Source organism: Leguminivora glycinivorella, chromosome 6 (assembly GCF_023078275.1).
Source record: "Leguminivora glycinivorella isolate SPB_JAAS2020 chromosome 6, LegGlyc_1.1, whole genome shotgun sequence".
In the NCBI taxonomy this organism is placed as follows: domain Eukaryota; kingdom Metazoa; phylum Arthropoda; class Insecta; order Lepidoptera; family Tortricidae; genus Leguminivora; species Leguminivora glycinivorella.
In genome coordinates, this window is record NC_062976.1 from 13,503,934 (window position 1) to 13,518,499 (window position 14,566).

Sequence of the window (14,566 nt, forward strand, 5' to 3'; positions counted from 1 at the left end):
TGATATATGGTATCAACGGCGGAGCTCCACCGTGCCGGCCCGACTCAGTTAAAACACGCCCGTGCTCCCGGCCGCCCGCTCCGGCGGTTCATCCGAAACGACTAACTACTTATAGTTACTCCGGATACGATAGTTCACCGACTATAATGTCTCTTACATTAAAATCACTTCGGAGATTAAAAAAATAAACAATTTTTTTTTTTTTCAAAATGTAGTTTAATTTTAGTGGGAAAAGTGCGGTATAAGAAATGCTACAGAATGCCGTGGAATTGCTTCTGGGGATACCAACCTCCAGCACCGACCTGCAGAGTCAGTGGACCGCTACACCTGATTCAGGTGAATATGCCTTTCGTATTTTCGCGTTATCTCGAAACACTTACGTTACGGCTGAAATCAAAAAGAAAAGTATTAGGAACTGGGCTAGGTGTCACTTACACCAATTTCTACATTAATTAGTTAATAGTTGATTGGACGGAATTAGTGGATTGGATTCTATTAAAATTTTGAAGATAAAATATTTGGCGAGTTATAACTAATTCGGTTAAGTATACATACATTAGGCCTCACTCCGCTTGAACCTGTTGTACCATTATTGACTCAAGTGTAAATGGGTTATAAAGCGGCTATACCCACACGGACAGTAAAATACCCGTACTAAGGTGAAATACCCCATAATGGACGGTGATGCCATTATGGACAAAAAAACACAAATCCTTAAAAATAAGTATCTAAAATTAGTTTCTAAAAACTGACGGCTATGTACCATAAACTAGAGTTGTAGAGCTGTTTCATTTTGAAGTTTCAATTAATTCGGCTATTTCTGAAGGATTTGGCGACAAGATAAAATTCACCAGTTTACTGAAAAAAATATCAGGACGAATTCTTAGTAATGTTGTTAAGAGAGTTGAGTTCACGTATAAAATAATAAAAAAATAATGCTCGGTGTAAACTTGAATGCGTTTTACTTACTGCATTAAGCATGAGATAAGGCATAAAACATACTAGTTTGTTGCTCCAAAGATATAAAGAAATAGCGTTATTTTGCGAGTGTCCATTACTGGACCCGAAAAACTGCGTACCTCCTATGATGGACAAGGAACAATTTACAAAACAAAAAAATTACAAGAAACAATCCTATGTTAAAATAACCCAAACTAATTGTATTTATGGTATATAAAATTGACTCATTGAGTATCAGTTGGCTTTAAAAGTAAAATTTTAAACTTATTTCACTGTCCATAATGGGGGATCCATTACTGGAGATCTGCCGTCCATAATTGGAGAAAAAACACCTAGTTTTAATTTGTTAACTATGAAGAAACCAATAGGAGTATCTATTCTGCAATACGCTTGAAATGTAAAAGAAGGATAGGACATTCAAGATTTAACACGCTTAGCCGTAGAATTTTTACATTTATCAGTGAAATATCAAAAACAGGCGAAATTTTTTCTTAAACTGTCCATGATTGGGTCCGTTACCTTACTTACCCGTAAAACATTTTATAATACATCTAATTTGTAAGTAATTGAGCGCAATTGCCTTTTTAATGAACATTTATTATTAAAAATACAATAAGTTTTGACTTTTAACGTGCATACTCGTATGAATTGTGGTTGAAAGTTAGTTCGTTTCTTCCAATCCCTTAATTTAGACATTAGTCACCCTATAATGACTATTATTTATCTACTTACTAGGTAATACGCTAATACAATACGCTACGCTACCTGCGCGAGAAGATTCTAATGGGTTGGCAACGCGCATGTGATACTCCTTGGGTTGCAGGCGTCCATAGGTTACGGTGACCGCTTTCCATCAGTTGGACCGTATGCTTGTTTGCCACCGACATAGTATAAAAACAAAGAGAATAGCGAAATTGTCAACAAGTTACGTAACAGCGACAATAAAAAGCCTGCTGCTACTGAAAATTTCAAATACCTTTATGTATTTACAAGGATCTACATAGTTACGTATGTTAAAATTATTTTAGTTTTCGTTATTTAATGAGTTCAATACATAGCGCTGATCCAGGTAGTGTTATCTCTCCTAATAAAAGTTATCGGCTGCAACTGCTGCAAGTCGCTTGCAACGTCTCCTCGTACTAAATACTGTTGTGCTCTTCTTCACATGACATCGTTGGAATATGATTTTTATTCTAATATTGACGAGTAATAGTTATTTGTTTTACAAGGGGGCAAAGTTGTTGTTTAACCGCACGTGCCAATATTGATACCCGAGCAAGCGAAAGATTACAATATTGAACCGCGACCGTAGCGAGTGGTTCAATAAGTGGAATCTTGAGCGTTGCGAGGGTTTCAAGGCACGAAGGTTAAAAAAACATTGCCACCGAGTGAAACACAAAATTTTTCAGCACACCAACACGAACAAAATACTGACTATAAAACATCAAACTCAATCAAATCAACTGATTTATTCAATATTTATGATTCAAAATTACCATTTATAGGTAAATTCTACCAGCCAGCTTAAGACATCAAGTTAAAATTTGTATGAAATTACTTTGCACTCTTGTGGATAAAATGCAATTTTGCTATCTGTTTTCGAATAACAAAGTAAGTCTTTACCAGTTAGTGTGGTGAAAAAATAATTATATCAGACGTCGCGTATATCATAAATTAAGAGGTGTAATCATAACCGTAGAATCAGGTTTGGATTAAATCATGAGCAGAATGTAGGCTTGCCGCTTTTTCTACTTTAAAGGGTTTTCTAGGTCGGGGTATCCTGAATTCCCACGCGCTCCAGCCCTAATAGACACAATGAGATATAATTGGTGCAGGGCCGCGAGCGGCCACCGCCGTCGATCCACATTAAGCTCCGTGCACGCTACAATGCCTACAATACAATCTTTGTACAACTCTTTTTGTCTTCATTTTCCGTGACTAAGCTTGAATGCCTTTTCAATTTTGAAATGAGTTGTATCTTTTGCCTTTGGTCAGTTTGTATAAAACAATCCACCTTTTGCGCATAAGAGTAATAAGACAGGTCATTTTTAGGGTAGTTTTTAACACATTCAAGTTATTTTAAATTTTGTTTTCGACGGCGACTTTAAGTATTGTCAACATAATGATGATTCGCCGTTAAGATATTTTTCAATATAGAATAGCATTGTGACACGCATTTTAGTATTATGTGCAATCATGTCATGTAAGAACCTATTGGCATTTTAAGGGTATCCAAATGGGTGTATTCTGATAGGCATCCACTAACACTAATGCATATAGATTTATTATACTTTGCACTATTAGGCTTTGACTTAATCTGGTTAGGTGATTATGTGTTTTGAGTACTTACTACTTACCTACTACTAGTACTATACCTAGCTAAATACTTCGTCTTGTCTGACATTTACTTCATTTAGAATTCATGTATAAATTAGCGACACAACAATAGCTTCTATGAGGCAGTAGACAAATAACTACCAAGTAAGTGGTACATACTTATGTAAAGAAATAGTACTTATACCTAATGCGTAATTTCAAATAACAGTGCCATTCCGTTGGCTTATCAAGAGCTGGTTATTAAATATTTATTGCTTGCCATTAAATAGCTACCTATTGTTGTAGGCACTTTCCTACGTAACAAGTAAAGTACGTAGGTACAATGCGTTATTAGATAAAATAATATACTTATAAGGTAAGGTCTTCTCAATACGGCCTTATAAAATACAGAATATCTGGGCGACCGAGCTTCGCTCGGTTCTATTTTAATATATCACGTCTTTAGATAAAAAAAAACTCTTATAAATACAAAAACAAAAAAAAAGACAAAAAACAAAAACTTAATTTCTGGCCGGGATTCGAAACCCTGACACCTACGATCTATCTGCGTACATTAGACCGACCTCGTGCGACTGAGCTAAGCGGAATCGATGCGCGCGCGGCGAAATTAAGGACCATATTTTACGTTTACAAATGCGAAAGAAAAACTCATGAAAACTCGAAAATTCGCGTTTTCCGGGATCTAAGGCTACGCTAGATCGATTTTTCACCCCCGAAAACCCCCACAAAACAAATTTCAGCGAAATCGTTAGAGCGGTTTCCGAGATCGTCGGTATATATAAATAAATATATAAATAAATAAATAAATAAATAAATAAATATACAAGAATTGCTCGTTTAATAGTATAAGATATTATGTTTAAAGTTAGGTTATCATACATACGAATGATTATAATTTTGTGATCCCTGACCATTACCAACAACCCTACTCAAAGACAGACGAGGACATCACTAAGACGCGTAAACTTAAGGCTCATTAAGGCTAATTAGTTTGTTTCTAGGTGAACAATTTTAAAGTTCAACAAGTCAATTGTGAGTTACAGACGGTTAAGGTTGATTTATTTATTTAATCTTTATTGTACACAAAGAAAGAAAAACTTATAGTACAAAAGGCGGACTTAATGCCAGACAGCATTCTCTACCAGTCAACCTTTAGGCAAAGCAGAGATATTGTGGGCGGTGATATTACTAAAACGATGTTGATGATGCGATACTATCTTAAAACATGCTGGAATAACCCGAAATTAAAAAAAAGGGAAAATTATATATATTATCAGACACAACAATTATTTGTAATCCTTATTAAAATAAAATTATAGTAAGCACGTCCTAATCGGACTGGGATAGATGACACATGTAGGCTGCGCCCATTTTAGTAAGCGTCAAGTCTAGGGCGCCCTTGATGCAACGGAGTTAACGGTAGAATGCTAATGCGACTAGTGTGATGTCGCATGCACGGCCGCTTCCCAAACGCTTGCGCAAGAACAAGTGCAGCGCCCACGGCGCAGGCGCCGGCAAGTTCATTGTCACCAGCATTACATACCCACTGACCTGCCCACTGCTTGTCTGCTGATCATTTTATTAGTATTGGCTTCTTATTGTTCCATATTTGGCTTCCGTTTAACCCAGTTCAGTAAACTGTGTTTATAATTTGTTTTCTTCGACATCTTGTCACGGAATTACACATTGTTCACATATAGAAGGATATTTTTTTGTAAAATCTGCCATGCGATCGTGTCTCTTGTATTTTTTTTCACTATGATATGTTTGCGGCTCAGCTTAGCGGTTCAAATGTTTGCTTTCTGGAAAGGTATTGCAAAAATACCTATATATATAAGATAGTATCTATTAAAATATTAAGATAGTTGGTGGCTCAGCCAGTTTTTCATGAATACATTTGGGAAATATTAGGTAGTAAATTGCAAGTGTTTGTAGAATTAAACTTTAATTAACGATTAGACAACCCTTCCTTTTTTACTTTAGTAAGCTAAGGTTTGGAAAATAATTTTCTCGTCGGAACAGCTTGGAAACTTTTTCTTCCGAGTTTATGGGCGAAAGCTTTCGCTAATTTACCGTCTATACTTACTCTCAATCTTGTTCAAACTTTGGTATATCTATGTAGGTTAAATAAACTTTTTCCACAACAGTTAATTTTCCTAACAAATCCATTACAGGTTACGAAACGAGTACCTGAGGGAGTGTAATGCTTGAGCTATATTTATATAATATGGCCCACATTAAAGCAATCTGCTGTGTTCAAACACAGATGCTGAGTGTTCACTCGACGTGGTATTCTTAACCGGGAGTGCGTTCATCTTATTTACTCACATACCTACTTGGGCCACTGAGCAAATACTAAAGACACAGTACAATTTCTGTAGTCAGTATCACGATTTCAGTTTCGGGATAGCGTGCACAAGTGAGCACTGTTTACTGTTTGCACTATCTCAAGCGTCTTTCATCCAACGAACTCGTCCTAACCACCGCAAGCTGCTGATCGTCTTTCATTCGTATGTTACTAACCTAACATTTAGTGTCAGCTTTCAATGTCGCTAATTCGCTAGTGTGCTTAGAAATCACCCTTAGCTATACCGAATTACCGATAGAGTCACAAGTGTTGTATGATTGTCCCGGGCGGGCCCATTGGCGGTGGAAGTGGTTGAAATGACGTTTAGTATTCTTTGCAAAAGCGGGGCTATGAAAATTGCTGTTAACTTAGCTTGATTTGACTATACCCTGGCTGATTGTTGGAGGTTAGCAAGTTAAAATACTGAGCACTGTGTTACTGGGGTTGCTGAAGTTTTGTGTTGCATGGCGCTATTGTGTTAGCGCACGCACTCGTACTTTATCTATCCAACATTTATAAGTTAATTAGGAACATCTGCGCGCGCGCCGCCCGTACAATGGAGCCTTTCAGCGGCGGCGCTTTTGACGCGTCCACCTAATTAACCCCGCTATGTATTAGACGTTATTGTTCGATCCACAGTTGCCGATCAAACTGTAGCCTTATTGATTCAGTTTGACAGATGTCATGATGTGTTTAAAAGTTTATACGAATTATTAACGGTTCGTTACAATATAATATAACTATAGTTGATGTGTAAATATTGTTACCTACTGGTTTTCTTCCAATATTTTAACCGTAAGTAGAGGTATATCTACCTACTTATTTCCTAACAAAATCTCTTGAAAGTGATGAGCTTTTTATGAACAGCGACCCATTATTTTTACATTTGTGTTAGATTGTTTCCCAAAAACGTTTTTGAGGAAAATGTTATAAGTAGGTTGGATTCGAGGTACACGAGTTAGGCGTGTTTTTATTCTTATCTGGAAATAGTGTGGCCGTTTCGGATTTCATTGCCAACCACGATTGTTGCGTTGACAATATCGACATCACGCCGCGCCGCCAACATTGTGGCTGTATAATAACGAAAACAACCAGTAAAGTCCGTAACTGCTGTGAATATAAGTCATTTCGGATTATACGGTAATATAATGACACGGTCTCGCACCAACGCCACCACACCGATCCGAATAATACCAAAATTGCTTCATTACACAGAACTCACAGAAGCATTGATCCGTTGGCCGGGCGCAGTAACAAAATGATTTCGGTGCAGCCTGTCAAAGAGTAAAATAATACGGGCGATAGCCAGTTCAGATAACCTTCCTTGTCAGTTACTTTAGCTATATTGATTACAATGAGATAATATTAATTAACGATGTGAATTTGACTCAAAAACAGAGCATACTGATTATGAACAATGCAAATAATAATCACGTTAAAAGTAGTCCCGTTTAAGTTAATGTCGCTACTTTATTGGTTGTACTCTAATGTTGTAGGTTGCAGGTTGCACGGGAAGCATGGTCGCGCGATAGACGATAAAATAATCGCACTATTAGTAAGTGCGATAGGGACGGCCAGATGTTTTATCATTTATCGCGCGACCATGCTTCCCGTGCTGATGATGTAATTATGAGTGTAAATCAATATAAAGTAAGAATTGTTTTTACTTTGATTTTAGTTTTCCACCGAGTGTATATAGAACTCTCAACAATCCTACAAGTTTTCAAGCTGCCTGAAAGCTTCTAACCGAGTTAAGAACTGCTGGAAGAGGAATCACCGGCTTTACGTGCCTTCCAATTCAAAGCAGGGTAGCGCTAACTTGGTAACCATACCTATTCATGTATTTGATTCAACCAGGTTGTACTGGAGGTCACGAGAGACTGATATCCAGCAAACCTGGTTGAAACATCTTTTAATACCGTTCGACCAGGAAGTGAAATTAAATTTGTTTACCCACCCTGTAACCTTTAGTAGTTTTGGGATTGTCAGGGATCACCATTTCACAATGCAATTTTGTATTAAAACAAAACATATTACTGACTATTGTTATTCGGATCACATATACGACTGTCCCCGCGCACTTTCAATATTGAACCGTCAACTGTTTATAGGAACTCGTAAATCTGTACACAGTTTCTATATTGCATAAGTTTTAGACTCTGTTTGTTTATTGTTCACGTGTGCTCACTGCTGGAAGCCATGCTGGTTTCTTACGGACAATGTGCATACAGATTAGTTGTAACTTAAATACTTACAATAATAAGTTCTTAAACTATGTCTGGGTTTTGTAAATACTGAAGTCCTTGTCGAAATGGTCCTCATGCTATAGAAATTGTCCCTGAAGCTTTGCAATAAATGTGCGAAATACAATATAACTTATTCTTCTTTGATATTACTCTTCGCTTCTTGCTAATCATGACAGCATTGAATCATAAAAATACCCTCTAAAAGCCATCATCAAGCATCATTAATAGTTAAGTTGATTTGTTTCTTCTGTTTGCAATTGATAGTGACTATGTTTCTCAATATGGGAAGAGTTAATGAAATGAAATTGCCCATTGATATGATAAGGCTAAATGCAATGTGACTGCGGCTATGCGGGAATCCATTAGGGCTGTCACGTTCCTGAAGAATTATTACTTAGGGATAATCTTTGGACACATTGTCAATTTAAAGGATGTTGGTAGTTGTAATGGATAATTTATGGGAATATTTTTAACTCCTTAAATCAAGGGTATAATATACTGACGATATTTCCACTTCACAATAATGTTCCACTTATCTAATGTTCAAACAGTAGAATGTTTTTTGAAATTCGAATGGTATCAACATCGGTTTGAATAACGCCGACAGCCCTAGCGGGTACGGATAAACGAGATGATTTACGGCACATTCCTGCGGCTCCAGGACCAGTGCGCCTGCGCCGGCCGATGGGAACGAGATTACTTCACATTCGACTGATGACAGACTGAGCGCTTTGTCGCGCATTGTTCGGCGGGCGAGCATTACTCACCATAGCACACATAGTGTATATTTGACGGATTGACTTGTATATTACTTCGCAAGGACGTGGCATACGAGCACAGCTGAGTTACTGACACGAATGTGAGTCAAGATTGCAGTACCTATACGGCAACTAATCGCGCGCCCGGCGCGCCTGATGCGAAATTATTGCGAACACATCAATCATTTGCATTGCAGCATCCCAAACAAAGCGTATCAAATGAAAATGAGTGGTCAAGATTATATGAATTGCAGTATCCTTACTTTTGAAATCTTTATTTCAAGGAATATTTGAGGAGCGTCATCAGTGTACTTGAAAGGAACCCGAAAGCATTGATGCCCAATTTCGATTCATTCATTATTGAATATTGATAGACACCTGCTTTGAATAACAATTACGATAAAATGAGTTTTTAGACATCAATTTTATAGGCGTAAAACTAGCTAATTAGATTTATGAATCAAGTATTTGAACGATATAGTATTTAAGTCTGATTTATGTTAAAACAAATAAATTCGCAGGTTCTAAAAACATTTCTATCTAACATTACTTATTATTGCTATTCGAAAACAGATAGCAAAATTGCATTTTATCCACAAGAGTGCAAAGTAATTTCATACAAATTTTAACTTGATGTCTTAAGCTGGCTGGTAGAATTTACCTATAAATGATGATTTTGAATCATAAATATTGAATAGATTGATGGATTTGATTTAGTTTGATATTTTATAGTCAGTATTTTGTTCGTGTTGGTGTAGTGAAAAATGTTGTGTTTGACTCGGTGGCAAAGTTTGTTTAACCTTCGTGCCTTGAAACCCTCGCAACGCTCAAGATTCCACTTTTTGAACCTCTCGCTACGCTCGCTGTTCAATATTGGAATCCTATCAAATTATCAATATTGGCACGTGCGGTTAAACAACAACTTTACCCCCTCGTAAAACAAATAACTATTCATAATCAATATAATAGATTATTGTTGTATTATTGACTACTTTTCATACCAAGCACGATACATCACAACAAACGCGTGCTATATTCTATTCGTGTTCAATTATCTAATTTGTGAATTAATTGTTAATGCATGGTTTGGGATCGGGGGCGGACGTGGCGCAATACCAGTGTAGGAACCGTTTGTTGTGCGGAAGTGGCCGGGTCAGTTCACAGGTGCTTAATGGCGGTCCTAATGAACAATATGCATCGGCAGCGGGAGAGGGTCCATAGCCAAGAGAACAACCATTCACACTCCGAGAGCTCTCTTGCTCTTCTGTATTAGTGCGAGAAACAGTTGCGAATCATTCGTCACAGAGATAATAATTGTACATTTGGCTACGGGCACAGGAGCGGCAGCGCAGCATCTAATTATGCCTAATGCGCAGTACAAACTACTCTTTACAATGCCGTACATATATCACTTTGATTAAGGATATGCTGTCTAACCTGAAGTACACACACGTCTTTGGTTGAATGTTGATTGCTAATGAACGTCAAAGGCTTCTATCGCGCACTAGCTAAGTAAGTTTGTGGGAAAATCAAGCTACATTCAGAAGTTCTGTATCGACAAATGTTGACCGCCCGACCGAAAGCAATAAACTTTGGTTATCTTATATACACTATGGGTTATCCATATCATTTCACAAATTAAAGGCTCGAACTTTAACGTCATTGCTCGTATTTCACTCTAGTTGTGAACTAGTTCTACGACATTTTATTATTAACAGGTTGTCACCTTTTTAAATGACGACGACGTATTGGATTACTCCAGTGTAGGTTTCATCACTGAAATTTTAGCTGTGTCCGTGCAAAAACATCTGGCCCAAACAAAAAACAGTACGCTTCGCGAAACATGCTCAACAGCTGCCTGGTGTTACTTTGGGTGATTAAAAATGTTTTGCTTGCATTAGGGCAATTCGGTGACGCTTCACGACGTGACCGTAACGCGGTCCGAGCATAACATCAGAAAAAAGCTTGCCTACTTATTGAGAAGTTGGATCGTGCATCGATAAAGAAACGGCATGAATGGAAGCAATAAAGTTTTATTCCTTATATTGGTACATAAAGAGCCTAAATATAAGTTCCGCCACCTGGTGCAGCCGCTCGGTCGTAACTTGAGTGCAGGGAGCATTATTTATGACACTTCACTCGACACAATGAAGCCGCAAAAATAACCCTTGACTATTTTTCTATTGGACAAATTATAGTCATAATATGGTTATTATTAGTAACTGCGGGCTAGTTTTTTTCATTATTTTCTGTTATTGACGTTACCCCTATTACCAAGCATACGGCACGGTAGCAATAACTTAGTTCTGTGTAAACAAGAAGCAACAACGAGTATTGTACTTGTAATGAGAATGAGGACCCTTCCGTTCTAAATACTGCTTAAATTATTCGCTCAATACCTACCTCACAAAGTTTTGCTTCAATGGAAATTGCCAGTTTAAATAAAAACATAGTGTTCGTAACCTGTAATGTAACTATCTCCGAAGAAATTAGTTAGAATGCGCCCACGGGCGACTTTTCGATGCGACTTTTTTGTCGCGACAAATACGAAAGTCGCCGAGCAACTTTGTCGCCCGTGGACGCGCACCCTTAGACAATTGGAAACGGTGATATTTTGATAGAGTCATTATGAAGAAAACGCTAAGAAACTGTGTACTTATTGTTGAAGATCCAAATAAATAAATAAATGACAATAAAATTTAACAAAACTTGGTAAAGAGCAATACACTATGCACGTATGCATAAGTATCCGGACCTCTGATTAATATATGACAGGTCATTAATTTTATCTGCAGTTAATTCGACGGATGTAAATCGCGGTTACGTTTTAAGGACTATCTTAAAGTGTTTATGGCTACCGTAAAACCGGTGAGAAGCGTTATATGTATGTACTTTAGTGACTAATTGAGAGTATGAGCATAGTACCTATTAAGAATATTACCAAATGTGGCACTGAAACTTAAGCAGTTTTTGCAGCATCATTTCAGCAGAATGTGCTCTGCCTAACCCGTTTGGGCATATATGTATGTACGTATACCTATGTGTATTGTTATGTGTATGTGTGTGTTATTATTATGTGTATTATTCACTGTCCAGTGGACGCCAATTATCCCAAATGCCCAGCATTTAGTGTTGTGCTGTAGATGGTGGCTCCGGCCGCCACGTGGGTGGTCTCCTCAGATAGCTATCGATTATTTCCAACTGAATTAAATTGATTGACTATACGCGATATTCATCTTTCTGTTTCACTAGTACCGGCGACTTTTGTTGTTTTATTTAAGTAATTGATTTTATTTAGAATTTTGTAAATCAATTTAAACGTAAATTACATACTTGGCTAAGCACCTATTTTAATATGGTGCTGAGCGTGTCCTGTACTCAAGCCATTAAGCATCTCTTAATATTTCCTTCCTACAAGTTATCCCCGTAAAGATAAAGCCTCTTATATTTGTCATTTGCCCGTAATCCTTTTGGGATAATACCTGCTCGAGTGACTAGAGTCAGTCTCTCGTCTTCTTTTCAAACTGGTACATATCAGGAGTTATACTTAAGTAGAACAAATCTCCCTATGAGATTGAAGCTATGCTTTTGATCAGGATTCAACAACTTTAACATTTTTACGGCTTTCTTTGTAACAAAACAACAATGACAATACGTACCGTACGTTTGTCTGATTTGCGCACTATGTGGTCTATGCGTGACACTTTTGTATTACTTATTTACATCGTCCAAAGTTATAAATAATTTGACATCTAGATAATCTTCAGAATATCGGTACTCGCCAAGAATTTTATATATATCTCTGGATAGTGCGTGCCGACCAATGAGTTGAAGCCAGAAAATTTGACCTTGAATTACGTCACGCCGGTCTTGCATCTCTTTCTTTAGGGTGTCCATGATTAAGCATACATTAGGGATATCCCGCGGAATTTGACGTATTACATCTCTCGACACAGGCTTAAAACCTTTGAACCTCCGTTTTGACAATATTCTCAGCTTGATATGATATTGATATGTGTTAAAATGTCAAATATTAATATTAGCGCCATCTATCTGAGCGTACCTACCCCAAAGGTGTATCGCCATCTAGCTCACCGTACCTTTTTCTGTATGGTTTTGAGGTACCTTTTTTCTTAGACTTTATCTGTCTATACGGAGTTACATAAGTATTTGTCTTTTACTAACTGACAGTGTGTTTATTAAAGCATGCAATGGAATATATATTTTTAAACCATCACAATAATATTTTGGTAGTAACTACTGGGAAAACTAATCCCAGTAGCTATTAACCCCGGTGTGGTAATTAACAATGTGGGGGAAATCCCAGTAGTTAGGACAGGTAAAAACTTGGTGGTAACTAGTGGGAATAGCCACAAAAATATAAGGGAAGTATTTGTCAATGGGGAAATAATGAAATACTAGGACGTTTTAAAACAGTATCTTTATTTTTAAGCGCCGCCCCAAATCTCAAGGAAGGTGGTTCTCAATTCGTACGTATTTCAATTCTCTTCGCATGTATATATGTATCTCAATTTAATGTTTATGCCACGATATATCCGTCGTTACTGGACTGATTTTTAAAATTTCTTTCTGTGTCATAATCTTCAGGCTTAAAGTGCAAATCTGCAAATTGTCGAACGCTCTGAAACATTTCCTTTTATCGGTACAATCGACAGCCAACAGCCAATGCTGCCTCCTTCCTTCATCTTTTGGAACACTGAAAAGTTTAATATTATTCATGTTAATTGTAAAGACATAAATTATATAAGGTTGGTATTATTATACTGTGATATGAACTATGAACATAGAAACCGTACCAAGTTGATAGATTTAGCTCCATTCAATAAGAGTAAATACCATGCAAGAAAAAAGATTGGTCACCCTAGTCGTAAAACCACACATAGCATTATTTTTCTTTAAAGGTCATATTTATCGTTCTAAACCTATTCGTGGGAATTTTGATATAATTTGAGACAATGAAAACAATATAATGATAAGAACTAACCAAGATTACAAGCAAAATAGAAGAAAATTTATTGCCAGTGAGGTTTATGAACATTTTGGTAAAATAAGTACTTACTTGTGAAATTTTACGTCGGATTTCGGTTTCCATTTACTTCCACAATGGTTCACTATGCAATACATAGCTCAGAACTTAAGTAAATCGTCGAAAAACGTTTATTTTGCAAAATAAATCTCTGAATCGGTGAATGAATTTTGACAATTCTGACATATCGGGCATATTTTTTTATTATTAGTGTTCCCATAGTACGCAGGAGGTAAATACCGGAGAAATAAGGTTTTTGACTGAGTTTTTTTTTGTATAATACAAAGAAAAGTAAGTCAATTTGATTGAAGAATGTTTTATACGTTTTTTTTATTAACTTATCTGGCAATACATCACAGTGTTGGAATGAGATAGAACATAGGAGTAAAGGTGAATGAACCTGGCTTCAACTCATTGGTCGGCACGCACTATCCAGAGATATATATAAAATTCTTGGTACTCGCCAAGTCACCATCACACATTTCACGAATGATGACTATCCTATCTATACAAAAATATGTCAAATAAAATCTGCGGTAGTTTGTTTCTTAATTCATTTTGTGATTTATAAAACTTTTTCCAGCCAGTCCGGTGCTCCGGGGCTCTATAGTCTGAGGGCTCTATACACCGCCATACGGCGAGCTGACAGCATGACGTATGACCACTACGACAGACGAGCCAACCCCTCGTCACGTTCCGTTCTTTTCACTTTGTGAGCAAGCCGCTGACAATTTAGGCAATTAAGTTGTCGTAGCTCTGCATAACGTGAAGTGTTAGAACTGGATCTAATTATATCTTACGTTAATGATAATGGTAGGAATACTCTGGACACGTTACCCTTAACACTTAAATTAAAGGATCTATTCTCTTT

General features: G+C 37.1%; 1 protein-coding gene across 4 annotated transcripts in view; it reads left to right on the plus strand.

The window, feature by feature from the left end:
* The window catches only part of LOC125227284 (tensin-1), a 155,436-nt gene that overhangs the window by 8,801 nt on the left and 132,069 nt on the right, over positions 1–14,566 (plus strand). Inside the window, exon 1 of one of the 4 annotated variants that reach the window (XM_048131548.1) lies at positions 65–336. The exons of the other annotated variants lie outside the window; for them this stretch is intronic. Within the exon in view, the coding sequence (XP_047987505.1) occupies positions 259–336 (78 nt within the window). The 5' untranslated portion in view covers positions 65–258. Of the gene's footprint in view, positions 1–64; positions 337–14,566 lie in introns of those variants that run through there. 4 annotated transcript variants of the gene reach the window in all.